At 36.2% G+C, this 16,564-nt stretch overlaps 1 protein-coding gene across 2 annotated transcripts in view; it reads right to left on the reverse strand.

Moving 5' to 3' along the window:
• Positions 1–4,490: 4,490 nt before the first annotated feature.
• Positions 4,491–16,564, reverse strand: part of NCK1 (NCK adaptor protein 1) — a 70,387-nt gene continuing 58,313 nt past the window's right edge. For both annotated transcript variants that reach the window (XM_052641980.1, XM_052641989.1), the window contains exons 3-4: positions 6,958–7,670; positions 4,491–5,036 (exon numbers count right to left, since the gene is read on the reverse strand). In XM_052641980.1, coding sequence (XP_052497940.1) covers positions 4,842–5,036; positions 6,958–7,670 — 908 coding nt within the window. In that variant the 3' untranslated portion in view covers positions 4,491–4,841. The remainder of the gene's footprint in view (positions 5,037–6,957; positions 7,671–16,564) is intronic.

Genomic DNA, 16,564 nt, shown 5'->3' on the forward strand with positions numbered 1-16,564 from the left:
ACCACCACACACTCTCATCTTGCTCTGTTCTTCTTCACAGAACTTCTCCATTAGGCTTTACATCATGAGAAATGTACAGCTTTTGGACAAATGTGTCCCTTCTCTTCACTCTCATATTGCTAGGTTAGAATGGTCTGGCACCTATGCAATCAAATTATTTGAGGTGAGGTGGCTGGATGGTTGGTTGATGGATAAGCATCTCCAAAACCTAAGCAGACACAAAACTATACACATAGATATAACTGCCCAAAAAGTATTTTTCTCATCTTGACACCAAGTGACTAGCATATGCCCTGATGAAATGGTCTTCTACACCATCCCTTACCTATAGTCTAAAACATATCAAAACAAGTAAAAGTGTGTTTGTATTACTTCTTCCAAGAAAAAACATTTATTCAGGGATCACTAATTTCTTCTACAAATGCTCAAAAAACATCAATTATAACCATTCCAGTATTTAACAGACTCTGCAGTCTCATTCTGGAATATACCTGTCTCCATAATTTCCCAAAAGCTATCTTCAAATATTCTACAGATTTAATATATTTTCTGAGTCCAGAGATCTATTTAAAGCAACATCTAAACTACTTTAGATGCCTATTCTTGTCTAAGTTTGTTTTCCTGTTCAAAAGTCACAATAATACATGGGAGAGAGGAAAATTGAGTACTTTTTCGTCTACAACTACAAATAAAATTTGCAACATCATTTCAAAATACTGAGACCAGCTTTCCCTGGAGATTTAAAAGCAGCTTAAAAAGTAACTTGAGAGAAAACGTTTAAAAAATCTGCTAGGTAAACTAAGTGTTTGTGTGAATCCTTGGTAGGCATCAGGCCAATTCTGAAGTATCCGAGATAATTTAAGTGTTCAAACCAACATACATATTCTAAAAGACATGGTGGTTTATCTCTGTGAACACAGCCAGTGATAACGAAAACTCTTGCTCTTCAAAACCTCACTAAGCCCAATTTATGTCATTAAAGTTGCAGCAAACTATATTTATTAGTACTTCCAAATCAAAAGAAGCCTCACAGTAAACAAAAATGTATTTCAGTTCTTTGGTCATTGGTTTTAGGTCATTTAACAATAAGAAACTAGGGTGTGGAGTATGCATAGTGTGCTGGTCTGTTAAGAGTTTAGAAGATGACAGTTAAGTCATATAAACTTGTTAAAAACCAAGTTTTTCAGAAGCAGCTTTCCTACCTTGCCTTGCAATAGAAAAAAACACTGATTTTCCCAAGAAGCAGTAATATGGCATTTTCAAAAAGTCCATTGGATGCTGTTCAAAACATAAAATGAGGATGTTATTTGTGCTGTATCCAATCTGCTTTATGTTTGAAGTGACTTCAATTGTGAAACCATTCAAAAACATTTAAAGAATCTAGATAAATAAGACTACAAAGGATCTCTTCTAGCAAAATACTAAAGTGGAAAAGTTAAAGCATACTGTAATATTTATTCCTAATTTATCAATTTGGACATTGCAACTGAAATGTTTCTGCAAAATGGTTAAGTTTCCAGATTCCAAACCCAAAACTCCAAGTTACAGGAAAAACAGGAAGTAACTGCATTTTGAGATTTGAACAAGGAGGATAAAGGTTGGGAAACACTGTTCTACGCTGTTAATCTTTAATGTACTGGTAAAAATATGGGCGCATCCATACTATATCCAATGCCTTGTGAGAATTCAAATCCAGTGTTACCAGCTTCTCATTTTTCAGGGGAAACCAAAACTCTATTTATGTAAACCCCTCCCCACCCCATTAAAAAATGTTCACAATTATTTTTTTAAGCATTGTAGGTTGAACTGTATTCCTGTTTGGCTGTATCCTGAAATGGGTTATCTTGCAAGATGGGGGAAGGGTGGTGATGGTGAGTTCTGGACTTATTAACAACAAAAGTGGCTGTCTTGCCAGGGGAAGACGTGCCTTTTTGCAATTCTCACAAATGTATCTACACAGATGGTAGTGGCCCTGCTTCTTGCCATCTCTAGATCAGATGACAAAATTAAAGCATTAAAGCTGGAGACAACTTATGGGTCATTACTCTAGCCACATATCCATGAAGACATCATTCTACCAATCAAAACTAGGCGTTTTATTCTTACAGCAATTACAATGGATTGCACTAAAGCCTTCTGATTTTGTTAAGTGATGTATCTGTGGCACACCATCTTTAAAAGTGCCAGGTATTACTGTATATAGTCAAAGGTGTGTAATATGTGTGAATGTATTCAGCTGAACTTAAGGACTTCTGACTAAATACAGATACAGCAATAGCTTTCTGTCACTGAGCTTATATAAAGTTCTAAAAATCCTTCTTCCAAGAATTTGAAGTTATTTGTAGAAGTGGGTTGTGGGGCAGTTATGTGTGTTATGAATATTTAAATTGAAAGCTAACCATCTCCTCACAGATGAAAGAAAATTTCTGTAATATTGCTCTTTCCAGGACCTTCCTCCTAGTCTAAAAACAGGTACAATGAGGCCAATGTGTCACAAGACAAGTATACAGGCTAGAAATAAGGAAAAGTGGTTTCTAATAGAAGTCCTGCTACTAGCTAGCTATGTAGATGTTTTTAAAAATGGTTCCAGTTCTTAAGAAAATTCATGCTTTAAAAAAAGTCACTGATGTAAACATTGGTTTTAAGACTTTAAAAAAATTGATAAAATGTTCAACTGCAAAGTTAAATAGTTCCCAGTGAGGTTTCCATCATATAGTAAGAGCACACAATAGCTATTATTGGCACACATGGATCTCCTAGGAATTCTCTAGTTATTATAAATCTAATTATAGCACAGAAATATGCATTCTGTTTCCAGTGCTACTTCATTCCTACTTTCTCAAAATGCTTGACATCAGCTCAGCAGGGTCTGCTATAAATAGCTCATGTCTGTGATACAAAGTAGTAATTGAACCATCATCCTCCTTTCTTTTTTCAAACCACCATCCATTTTTTAAGTAAGGAAGACTGGATGGAGGGGAAACCACAAAGAGGTAGAGAATAAAAAGAAAGCATCATCAAATGTTTGTTTAAAATTAAAGTCATTTTACAACTACTTTAAAACTACTTTCCTCAATTGATATTCAAGTAATTTTACAGCCAAAAAAGGTAAGCATGTGACTTTTGTTTCCATTAAACTTGCCTACTTATAATTATCTTAATAAATAAAGTGGGGCTGAGAAAGATAATGAAATACAAACTAAAAGGCTTTAAAAGCAGATGTAATAAAGATTTTTAAAATTGTAAAATGTTTATATTTGCTAACTCCTGTTGTGCAGAGGCAGAAGTCAGGGCTGCCACCCAGTGGCAATGTAAGTCTTTAAATGATTTGAAGATTTAGAGAATTAAAAAACAAAATAAATCTAAAACCACCAAAATCAAGAAATTCATGAATTAAACAACTTCAAATTTAGGATCAGTAATTTTGTGTCTTAAATGTCTGTTTATGATATATTAAAGAATGGAAAACATTCATTTGCCTAGGCAGCATTGGTGAAATTTTAAAAAATCTCATGACTTTCTCCTAATTACTTAACTGTTTTAGGAAGTATTTTCTATTAAAATATTGAAGGTACTTTCCTTAAATCTCCAGAATTTATAATGGTGTGTTTGAGGAGGGGGGGAGGGGGAGATGTGGCCATAAAATATAACTGGTTTTCTTCTGTGATGTACAGAAATAGATTAAATTCTCTACAGAAGCCTCAGCCTCTTACCCATATACCCAAACTTCTGCTAGATAAAAATGTAACAGAAGCATCTGCAAAAAGAAGATTCTAAAAATTTCCTCAAAGCATTAGCACATCACATCTTTTCCTCAAATATGTATCAATTTTAGTGTTCTGGTCAATAAAATTCAAAGCTGAATGAAGAAAATAAAAATACTACAACTACTATGCCTGATTATTACTGATTTTTTTGGGGGGAGGGGTGGTAGGGAGAGAACCAAGTATCTCATTGTCACCTACTTCTTCAAAATTTGGCCATAGCTTTTTTTCACAGTCACAAGATATAACATACTCAAAAACTAGATGCTTTGGTAAAATAACACTAGGGGAAAAAAATAACACTAGAGCATCCATTTACAGTTAAAAGCTAAACATCTTGAGAATGCTTTTTTCTCTTGAATAACCAGATGAGAGAGAAGTGGGGGAAAAAAATTCATAGGCATTTGGAGATTTTTGCTTCCAACAGCTGTAAATTTAAATTGTACAAGATATATATTTTCTAACCTATGTCCCATATGGTTTGCTTTAAACTGAAAACAAATGAATTCTGAAAAATGACAGACACAACATATTTGGTATTTACATAGGTTTGTGACAAATATTAATAGCTGAAAATAATGTCTAATTTTCCATTTATTATTGCTATTTAGTCACAGAAAAGATTAACTCTCCAAGAAATTTATTTTAGCATATGGTATATGTTGATATAATAGATATAATAATTTTACATGAATAGAAACCATTGCAGAAGTAACTAAGGTGGTACCTTACAAGAAAATAAAGGAAAGGCAATAAAGAAATTCTTTCATATAAAGACTTTTGATTTGCATCATTTGTTCAAAATATAAAACCTTAATATTAGAAGCAAGAGAAGAGCAAAGAAAACAATAAAACAGAAGACCAAGGATAAGGAACTGCTCTATGCAGATACTTGCTGTATGTAGTATATATATATATGGGCTGAATTATAATAAAAATATTTTATGTATTATAGTCAATTCTCATATAGAGTTAGAAACAGCAATTTCCAATCAAGCATGACTGGACTGACATTTTCTCAGTCTTCAATTACATGACGAATTACAACTGTACAGCAGTTCACTTCGGTCAGCAGTATCATGATAAATGCTTGATAAGATATAATTTTTCTCCTTGTTCACTTGTAAAAATTGGTGCCTTTTTGTAATGTTCTACGAGTTCTTCCATGGTACTGAATTTACGCTGCCCAATGCAGTAGACAGTCTCTTTTAGTTGTACTTTAAAATGCTTGTTTTTCCCTTGTGCTTTTAGTGATACTGAGAAATCATTTGGCTAGAAGAGAAAAAAACATTTTGAAAGACATCTATTAGCATTTTTATATAAACTATAACAGCTAAAATGTGAGCACTTTAAACACCAGGCACAATGCTAAATTATTTACATGAATTATCTCCTTTATACCTCAAAACAAACCCATTTTACAGATGAAAAAATAAAAGCTCAAGAGAAGCTGAGTTGTCCAAGATCATCTATCTAGTTAAAAGAGCCAGGATTCAATACTGAACCAGTTAAGACACCAAAATCTCCCTAACGCCATGGCAAATCCTTTAGTTTAGCATTTGATTTGTAAGATCTTCTCTTCATTCAAATTACTGGAGAAACACAGCAGAAAATCCAAGACATCCACCCCTTTTCAATTAGTAGCAAACAGTAGCTGTCTTACAGAATAGCTAATATATACTCTGAATTCTCAAAGATGAAGGACACAAAAATGAGAACTAATGTAAACTCTAAGAGGTCATAAAATCAAAATGCCTGTAAGGGGGAAGAAAGAAATATAAACAAGGGCCAGGGTGGTAATACAGGAGGAACAACAGTGCATGGCCACTTAGCTGCAACTGTTGCCCTGTAGGAATACAGCTCAACATTGACAGGTCTTCCAATTTTAAAAGGGAAGTCTGATGTCTAAATTTTTATTTGAAACCGCCCAATATTTAAATACTGACAATAAATTCAAATGATTAAAAACACTGTGCAAGTCAAATAAAATATGCTTATTTGAGATCTCTACTTTAAAATTTCTACTACTAAAAATAATGGTGTATTTTGCCTAATATCTATGCTCAATTACCTACAAGAAAATACAAGGTATTCTGCAATCAAGCTACTTTCTTATGTTTTTTCTTTTTTTAACGCTAACACTTTTTTGAATAGTCTATATCACCCTCTTATGCAGTTACTGTCAAAGTTTCAAACAGTGGGTTTCTTGGAAACATCTTATGGTTATTTACCACCCACTCCAGGGTCACTCCCTTCCTAGCCATTCTGCCCACTGCTTGTCCTGGAAACCAGGGCCAGGTCAGGCATCTAACAGAAAACAAATCCCATTGCTCTTCCCTATCATCAACCACCTGCTCTTCCTGCGGGGTTACATACAGACCCTCATTTCCTGAACTACACAGCAGGCGGCTCAATTAATTTCAATCTTGCTCTCTCTTCCCCCACCCCTTACACACATGTGCACACATGCATATACACACAATATATATATACACACAAAGCTAATACTAATCATGGAAAAGTAGTGATATCCTTTATCAAGGAAAAATAAAGGTCATTTTTAAGGGAAATGAGTATTGTCAAATTCTAAAATCCTATACAGTATGCAAGAGCCCACATAACTATTTTCTTATTCAATTTTTATGGTTTTACAATTTTATTGTTTCACTACTATGGGAACAGATTTTATCATTATTGTAAATGCCCTCCAAATACGGTGCATGTTCAAATGGGTTTTTGAGGTACCTAAAAGTGTATTCCAACTTCCAAACAAGTATTTATACAGAAACAAATATAGATTTTTTTTTCTAAATTCAGGGATTTCCTTTATTATAAGGATGACAGTGTACCGATTATGCAATTTAAGAAATGTTTTTCCAGTTTAATCTACTGCGTTGTTCTCAGTGAAAAAGTCAGGGTTTAATTTTCTCCATTTTTCAGTTTAATGCAACAGAAATATTTCAAGAAGGCAAAACCAACAGAACTAGACAAGGCCAAATAATCCTGTTTAAGGCTATATTTTACTAAAAATAAATATACCTGCAAAGAACATTGACTTTACTCAGAAACTTCATATGTTAACAAATATACTACCTGGTTAATTTTCCGGAAGCCACTAAACCTCTCTGGTCTTCCATTTATTTTTTTTAATATCCAGGGCTCTATTTCCATTTACCTTTGAAAACCAACTTACCGAAGATTCACTATCACGAATGAGGAAATCACCTTCATGCCCTCTTTCATTTAATGCCATTTCTGCTTGGTGCCTGGTGACTTTCCCATAATACCACGGATTGCCAGCAAACTTTCCAGTAAGTGAAGGCCTAATGTAATCACACTGTGGAGGCGATGGTTCCAAACCTGATGTTAATGGATTATTCTGCATAATGGTAACATAGTTTTTTGGTACCAGACCAACCATTCCATTGATCTTCCTGCATTTCCACCACTCAGGGTCATTTTCAGGTTTTTCGATAACATCCATTATATCTCCTTTCTCAAAGTTAAGTTCTTCATCATTGGACGAGCTGAATGGGTAAAGAGCCTGAACCACATGTAACACTTGCCCAGTATTTAGGTTATTGACGACTGCTGCTAACTTCTCTGACAAAGAACCCACATGGTCACCCAAAGGACTGTCGCCTTCCTCAGTCACATAGTTTGAAGGGAACCATCCAACTTGTCCATTGTAGCTACCCCGCCACCACCCATCACTGCATTTCTCCATAACAATCACCTTCGTCCCTTTTATCAATGATAATTCATCCTCTCTCTCTGCCATATAGTTAAATTTTACATAAGCAGGCATGTTGAGGTCATAGAGACGTTCCCCTGGGTCAACAAAGCTATCATCAGCAGGAGATGCAGAATCTGGCACACTAGGTTTTCTTTTCACTTTTCCAATGCCTGTTTAAATAAAAAAGGGTAATGAGAATACAAAACAATGAAAAACAAGAAACACCAATTCATTCATTACGAAAGGATGCCCAACTCAGTAAGTTTTTTACCCTCCCTCTTCCTCTCCATGTCACTCTTCTTTCTTTACATTCTCATGACTTATTTATTTTATATAACTGGAAGTTTGTTACTTTTGACCCACGTCATAAATTCTCTTTTCTCATGTTAAAGACCCTGAAGTAACTGTAACATTCTAAAGTTGCCCTAAAATTAATAAAAACTGTCTCTTAAATGTAAATATTCAATTATTTCCCACATCTCTACAATCTAAATACATAAAGGCTCCAGCAAAACCAAGTTCTTCTTTATTAACTAAGAGTCTATAACTAGCTGTATAGAAATTAAATAGTAACTTAGATTACAATTTGATATGCAATATAAAATTCTAGTTATGTCTGAGTAATCCTCCCATTTGCTTTGCTCTATTTATTTCATGCTTATTTTACAATAATATACTATTTACTTGCTTATCTGTCTTCATCCAATTCACATATAAATAAGCTCCAAAACAGCAGAGATTTTTGCTGACTCTGTTCACGGATATAATCCCAAGGATCTCACAGTGCCTTAGTACACAGGAGATGCTTAATATATATTTGTTAAAAGAATGAAAAAAATAACCAAATGGTACTATCATCGTAAATGTATGCTACAGCAACTTTAGCATATGAGTTTGTGTTCTCCTTTTACTGAAAAAAGAAAAATTCTCAAATACTTTCTATCTCAAAATTCTTTCTCATTACCCTTACTCTTTTTCTTCTGCCAAGTTCCCAACCTCTAATCCTTTTGGACTCTTAATACCATCTTTCCTGCCTCTTTTTGGGACTCTTGGCCATCCAGATGTGTTTTCCTCCCACTCACTCCCAAAGTCTAGAAAAACACTTAGATCACTTCTATTCCGAAATAGAGTTACACAACTCTGCTATTGTTTTTTAACTACATCATTCTTAAAAGGTTGTCCTTCCTTTTTCCTTCAACTCTTTTGCCACCCACTCACTCCTAACTCATTATAATCTGGTCCTTCATCTCCACCAAAACTACTCAATTACAACTGTCATCTTTTCACTGGAAATCAGACCATTTTAGAGTCCTCAGTCTTTTCAAACTCTCTATACAGAACCAAGATCACAGATTATTCTCTACAACATTTTCTCCTTCTTTAATTTCCCCGAGAGTATGTTGTTTTCCCCACTGACCTGTTTAAATATTTCTGTGTTCCTCTGTCTGGGCTCCTGTAAACCTTGTTATAAAAACTGCATTTTTATTTGCCTACTTGTCCATCTTAATAAAACAGTAAGTTTCCTGGGGCAGAAAACCGAAGTTTACTACCTTGTCTCTCCAGCACTTAGCAGTAACTATACTAGTAGCAGGAACAAAGGGAATGTCTGCTGAAAGAGTAAGTGAATGATTCTTAGTTCAAAGTATTTCCCAAAATGCCATGCTTGAACTTAGCCTCTACTTCAAGGAAATCACTTTCATTTTCTGTAACTTCCAAACAGAAGATTCCAAGGTCTCTTTGCAGCTCCAAGCTGGAATTTACACATTATAATTCCAGCTGCCACTAGTCATCTACAGAAGGCACCATGAGCACCTCAAATACAACCGCCATGTCCAAATGAAAATAATCTCTCTAATATCCATAAATCAACTAACTCCCTCCCCTCCTAATTTCCTTCCTTCTGGCTAATGATATATCATGATTATGAAAAATTTGTACATCAGGGATTTCTGGCACTGTAGGGAACTCTAGGGTTCCATCCTTCCAAAAGAGTAATTAATGAGCTCGTGAATACTGTCAAAATCAACTTTTGTGGAACTCTAGAATCCAGTAAGGAACTTACAATAACTAGGGCAAGGCTTAATGAAGAAAGAAGCTGCTGCTGTGTAGTAAGAGAGCATGGTAGCATTTTAAGTTGTCTGACTGCTGCTGCTGCTAAGTCGCTTCAGTTGTGTCCGACTCTGTGCAACTCCACAGACGGCAGCCCACCAGGCTCCCCCGACCCTGGGATTCTCCAGGCAAGAACACTGGAGTGAGTTGCCATTTCCTTCTCCAATGCATGAAAGTGAAAGGTGAAAGTGAAGTCGCTCAGTCGTGTTTGACTCTTAGCGACCCCATGGACTGCAGCCTACCAGGCTCCTCTGTCCATGGGATTTTCCAGGCAAGAGTACTGGAGTGGGTTGCCATTGCCTTCTCTGAAGTTGTCTGCCTAAGTATCTCTTAATTCCAAATCAGCTGTGACTGTGAGGACAGCAACCTAAACTAATAATGTCAGAAAGAGTAATACAGATCTTTCTCACAAAGAATTGTAATTATGGGTTTCAAGCTCTCAGCAGCTACCTGAAGGACTGGCACAGTGGCTTGCCTTGCTTTCACCTGACTTGGAGCATTTTCAGGGTTAGGGTGTTTTCTGCTGAAATTAATTGATGCAGCAGCCTGAGGTAAAAAACATAAAAATCTTAAATTAAAAAAAAAAAATTGAGAAAAAAATTTTAGAAAGTTCCAAAAAGGAAAACTTGCATGTGCCATCATCAACAACTATTTACATAGAATTTACATTGTATTAGGTATTGCAAGTAACCCAGGGATGATTTAACATATATGGGAGAGTATGTGTAGAGTATATGCAAATACTTTGCTGTCTGTACAAGGATTATCGTTAAATTTTGTTATTTGCAGGGGATACTGGAACCAAAACCTAGCAGATACCAAGGGATGACTATACTATCCAAAGTGATGCACAGATTCAGTGTAATCCTTATCAAAGTACCCCCCCTTTTTTCCAGAAATGGAAAAAACTGACCCTAAAATTCATATGGAATTATAAAAGACCCCAAATAGCCAAAAGAAAATCTTAAAAATGGAAAACAAAGTTGGAAGACTCGTATTTCCCAATTTCAAAATTTACTACAAAGGCACAGTAATCAAACAGTGTAGTACTGGCACACAAGGAATGAAAAATAGACCAATGGAATAGAATTGAGAGTAGTGAAATAAAACCATACATCTATGGTCAGTTGACTTTTGACTCTGACCACGAGAAGGATGCCAAGACCATTTTAATACAGGAAAGAATAGTCTCTTTAACAAATGATGCTGGGACAACTGGATATCCACATGCAAAAGAATGAAACTGGATTCCTACTTCATACCACATACAAGTATCAACTCAAAATAAATAGATGATGAAAATAAAAGAGTTAAAACTTAAAACCTCTCAGAAGAAAACTTAGGGAAAAGTCTTTCTGACCTTGGATTTAGCAACAGATTCTCAGATTTGACATCAAATAATAATAATAAACTATACTTCATTAAAAAAAAACCATCTGTGCAAAGGACAATATCAAGAAAATGAAAAGACAGCCTACAGAATTAGAAAAGAATACTTGCAAATATAATTCTGATAAGAATCTATATCCAGAACATATAATGCACTTGTAGAACCTAACAACAAAAAGAAAAACTTACCTCAAAAAAGGATAACAGACTTGAATAAGTAATTCTCCAAAGAAGGTATACAAATACCTCGAAAGCACTTGAAAAGATGCTCAGTATCATTAGTCATTACAGAAATGCCCATCAAAATAACAATGAAATACCATTTCACATCTTACTAGGATGGCTATAATAAAACCAAATTAAACCAAACCAAAAAAAAGGAAAACAAGTGTTCATGAGGATATGTAGAAACTGGAACCCCTTTTACACTACTGGTCAAAATGTAAAATGGTACAAATGCCAAGGGAAACAGGTGATGGTTCCTCAAATGTTAAACACAGAACTACCATAATTCCACTCCTAGGTATATACTCAAAAAAACTGAAAACAGGAATTAAAACAAATACTTGTGTACAAATGTTCACAGCTTCCTAGTCCCAGTAATCAAAAGATAGAAACAACCCAAATGTACATCAACAGATGAATGGATAAACAAAAATGTGGTATATATCCATATAAGGCAATATTCAGTTCAGTTCAGTCGTGTCCGACTCTTTGCGACCCCATGAATCGCAGCACGCTAGGCCTCCCTGTCCATCACCAACTCCCAGAGTTCACCCAAACTCATGTCCATTGAGTCGGTGATGCCATCCAGCCATTTCATCCTCTGTCGTCCCGTTCTCCTCCTGCCCCCAATTCCTCCCAGCATCAGGGTCTTTTCCAATGAGTCAACTCTTTGCATGAGATGGCCAAAGTATTGGAGTTTCAGCTTCAGCATCAGTCTTTCCAATGAACACCCAGGACTGATCTCCTTTAGGATGGTCTTGATGAAAGTGAAAGAGGAGAGTGAAAAAATTGGCTTATAGCTCAACATTCAGAAAACGAAGATCATGGCATCTGGTCCCATCACTTCATGGGAAAAAGTGGAAACAGCGTCAGACTCTATTTTGGGGGGCTCCAAAATCACTGCAGATGGTGACTGCGGCCATGAAATTAAAAGACGCTTACTGCTTGGAAGGAAAGTTATGACCAACCTAGACAGCATATTCAAAAGCAGAGACTTTGTATACTGTATAATGTGGTACAAAGTCTGTTTTACTTTGCAAGCAAAGGTCCGTCTAGTCAAGGCCATGGTTTTTCCAGTAGTCATGTATGGATGTGAGAGTTGGACTGTGAAGAAGCCTGAGCACCGAAGAATTGATGCTTTTGAACTGTGGTGTTGGAGAGGACTCTTGAGAGTCCCTTGGACTGTAAGGAGATCCAACCAGTCCATCCTAAAGGCAATATTATTCAGCCATAAAAGGGATGAAGTAGTGATACATGCTACAACATGGATGAACCTCCAGAACAGTGTGCTTAGTGAAAGAAACTAGACACAAAAGGTTAATATTGTATGATTCAATATTATCTAACTCTGGTTATGTCATATAATGATTACATATTATACAACATAGCCAGAGTAGGTAACTCTGTAAGGACAGAAAGCCGATTAGTGGTTGCCAGGGGCTGAAGGGAAGGAGTAATGGGAGCAACTGTTGAATGGGAATAGTTTCCTTTTGGAGTGATGAAAATAGTTTGGAATTAGACAGATGCGGTGGTTGCACAACACTGTTAATGGACTAAATAACGCTGAATTATACACTTTAAAATGGTTAATTAACTTCATGAACTTTACATCATAAAAATTACTTTCTTAAAAGATTCCCACATCAATTTCTTAAAGTCATCATATGTCCTTTCTGTCAAAACTTTCCATTTCTACTATTTATGTTCTAGTTCAAGCCCATGTTGTGCTTGAGCCATCACTACCCTCTACTTTTCTTTTCGTATTTCTTTTACTAATCTAGTCTATCTCACTTCAAACCATCACCCATATCATCCAGTCTAACTTTATATTACAGCTACAATTACATGCCCTATTGTAGCACAAACTGGAATCAAGATTGCAGGGAGAAATATCAATAACCTCAGATATGCAGATGACAACACACTTATGGAAAAAAGCGAAGAGGAACTAAAGAGCCTCTTAAAAGTGAAACATAAGAGTGAAAAAGCTGGCTTAAAACTCAACATTCAAAAAACAAAGATCATGGCATCCAGTCCCATCACTTCGTGGCAAATAGATGGGGAAACAATGGAAACAGTGACAGACTTTATTTTCTTGGCTCCAAAATCACTATGAACGGTGACTGTAGCTATGAAATTAAAAGATGCCTGCTCCCTGGAAGAAAAGCTATGACCAACCTAGACAGTATATTAAAAAGCAGAGACATTACTTTACCAACAAAGGGCCATCTCGTCAAAGCTATGGTTTTTCCAGTACTCATGTATGGATGTGAGAGTTGGACTATAAAGAAGACTAAGCACTGAAGAATTGATGCCTTCAAACTGTGGTGCTGGAGAAGACTGTTGAGAGTCCTCTGGACTGCAAGGAATCAAACCAGTCAATCCTAAAGGAAATCAGCCCTGAATATTCATTGGAAGGACTGATGCTGAAGCTGAAGCTCTAATACTTTGGCCACCTGATGCACAAAACTGACTCACTGGAAAAGATCCTGATGCTGGGTAAGATTGAAGGCAGGAGAAGGGAACGAGGATGAAATGGATGGAGGCTGGATGGCATCGCCAAATTGATGGACATGAGTTTAAACAAGCACCAGGAGTAGGTGATGGACAGGGAAGCCTGGCGTGCTGCATCCATGGGGTTTCGAAGAGTCAGACACAACTAAGCGACTAAACTGAACTGATTGCACAAAAGCCAATAGTGGCTCTTCTGCCTAACAAATTAAAAGAAATACTGTGCCTAGAGCTTCCCTCATAGGTCAGTTGGTAAATCATCTGCCTGTAATGCAGGACACCCGGGTTCGATTCCCAGGAAGATCCCCTGGAGAAGGTAATGGCAACCCACTCAGGTATTCTTGCCTGGAGAATCCCATGGACAGAGGAGTCTGACAGGCTACAGTCCATGGGATCGCAAGAGTCGGACATGACTTAGCGACTAAACAACAACAACTGTGCCTAGAGTCTACAGTCCTCTACAGGATGTCCTCAAACCTTCCTTTCCAGGCTTATGTTATAGACTATAGAAAACAGTAGAGGACTTGAAACATTATAGGCCTTTGGGTTCAAATCCCAGGTATGTGTCTTACTAACCATGCCATCTTGAGCAAGCTGTTTCACTTTCGGAGCTCAGAAATGGAGTAAACAGCACTTACCATGAGTGTTATGAGAACTGAATAAAATAATGTAAAGGAATAGCACAGTACACAAGAGTAAATGTTAAATAAAAGCATCTTTCTGTAACGTCCTGCATTGAAACTACTCTAAAGTTTAATAAAAATGTGGAAATATCTAATTCATGACTTAGTTTACCTCGTTTGCTAGTTTTTTCCCAAAACCTTATTAAAAATTCTGTCTTTTAAAGAATCTACCCATTCAAGAAGTGTCATTTCAAATAACAACTTTATTATCTTCCTGCTTTGTGTTTTTCAACATCCTTCATTCTCTATCCTCACCTCCCATGATATATAAGCTCTCCATTTTTTTAAGTATTTTTGTTTTAGTATTCTGTATTTCTGAGGTACTTGTATGCTAGCATTTCCTGTGTTTATCTTTTAACCCTATCTACTAGAATATAAGCTTTCAGAGAGGATTATTTTACTATCTCACTGATCTTTTGCATTTCCTGTATAGGAAGATCATCAATGGGTTTATTAAATTGATTAAATTGAATATTGATGTAAGCAAAAGCAAAATTTAAACCTGAAAATGGAAGACTAGTTCTAAAATATTTTTTGATTCTGAAAAAGATAATGGTCTAAGACTAATTGTACCTTGCCCAAAAAAACAATGAAGAATTTCTAGACAGACCCAACAATTAAATCCCAAGTGGGAAACAATCAAAACAACTTATTTTAATCTTAGAGGCCAGACATAGTTCACAGAAACTATAAACTTAGAATATGTTTTCTGTGCAACACAAAGTCCTGTTTATCATGTGGATGATACAAATGCATGCAAAATCAATGCTTTGCTTTTTCCCCTGCTTACAAATCTTTAGGAAGGGCTTGTTTATTTCTTTTGTTTCCACTGCTTAAAAACACTCCTTCTAATCTCATGTTTTATCAATGAGAGAGTAGATGCAAATGTACTTTACAAAATTATACAAATGTACAGTATTAGTATCTCAATTTCTCAAGTATGTTATAATCAACAACAATTAGATCATTTCAACAACACAGGGCTTCCTGGATAGCTCAGTTGGTAAACAATCCGCCTGCAATGCAGGAGACCCCAGTTCGATTCCTGGGTCAAGAAGATCTGCTAGAGAAGGGTTAGGCTACCCACTCCAGTATTCTTGGGCTTCCCTTGTGGCTCAGCTGGTAAATAATCCGCTTGCAATGTGGGAGACCTGGGCTGGGAAGATTCCCCTGGAAAAGGGAAAGGCTACCCACTCCAGTATTTTGGCCTGGAGAATTCCATGGGCTGTATAGTCCATGGGGTCGCAAAGAGTCAGACACGACTGAGTGACTTTCACATCACATCAACAAGCAGGCTCCCTCAGATTAATGTATAGTCTTTTCTAAATTTTTCTCAACTTCAGCTGGTTCACCACAATCCTAATTTTAACTAGACCCTTTTGCAGCAAATCCTGCCAATCCATTACTTATCTGACTCTAATGCTACAGTCATACATGTAATGTGTGCACTAGGAAAACTCTTTAACAAGAGACCCTAAGTTTAAATTTCAATGGTGCCACTTACAGATTAATCAGAGCTTGGTCAAGTTATTTAACCTTCTTTAAACTCCACTTTCCTTGTTTGTGAAATGTGGTGCAGAGTAACTACCTATCTTAGAAAAATTTTGTAATGAATTTTTTAAAGTTTATATGGAAAGCACGCAGCACAGTACATAGCACACAGCAGGCACTCAATCAATGATGATGATTATCGATATTTTCCTACCTCCTAGTGCTTCCAGAATTTATTTTTTCAAAAATAAGCATTTTTTTTTTTACTATACTTTTTTTTTTTACTATAGCATGAAATAGCTGGACGTGGCCAGGGTTGGGAGGGAAATACTCAGGTTTATGAACTCGAGACGTACCTAACTCTGAGGTAGTCATTTTTATCATTAGCTCTGTTTAAAAAAACCAAAAGCATTAGTATAGCTTTCAACCTTCCCCCTCACTCACACTCTTCCCCTTCCACTCCAATCCACTAGGTCTTACTTCTTTCTTCCTACAGCACCGTTTCTTGACCAAAACAATGTACTATTAACTCCTCAAGAGTTTTTAAGAATCTAGCGAAGCACTGTGAATATTCCATCTTTATAAAATAGTTGTCCTCTCCTATAGGATAGTTAAGGCAAATCTTTGTACCCAGTAACTATTCATTATGTAACCTG

This window comes from Budorcas taxicolor, chromosome 1 (genome assembly GCF_023091745.1).
Source record: "Budorcas taxicolor isolate Tak-1 chromosome 1, Takin1.1, whole genome shotgun sequence".
Taxonomy (NCBI): Eukaryota; Metazoa; Chordata; class Mammalia; order Artiodactyla; family Bovidae; genus Budorcas; species Budorcas taxicolor.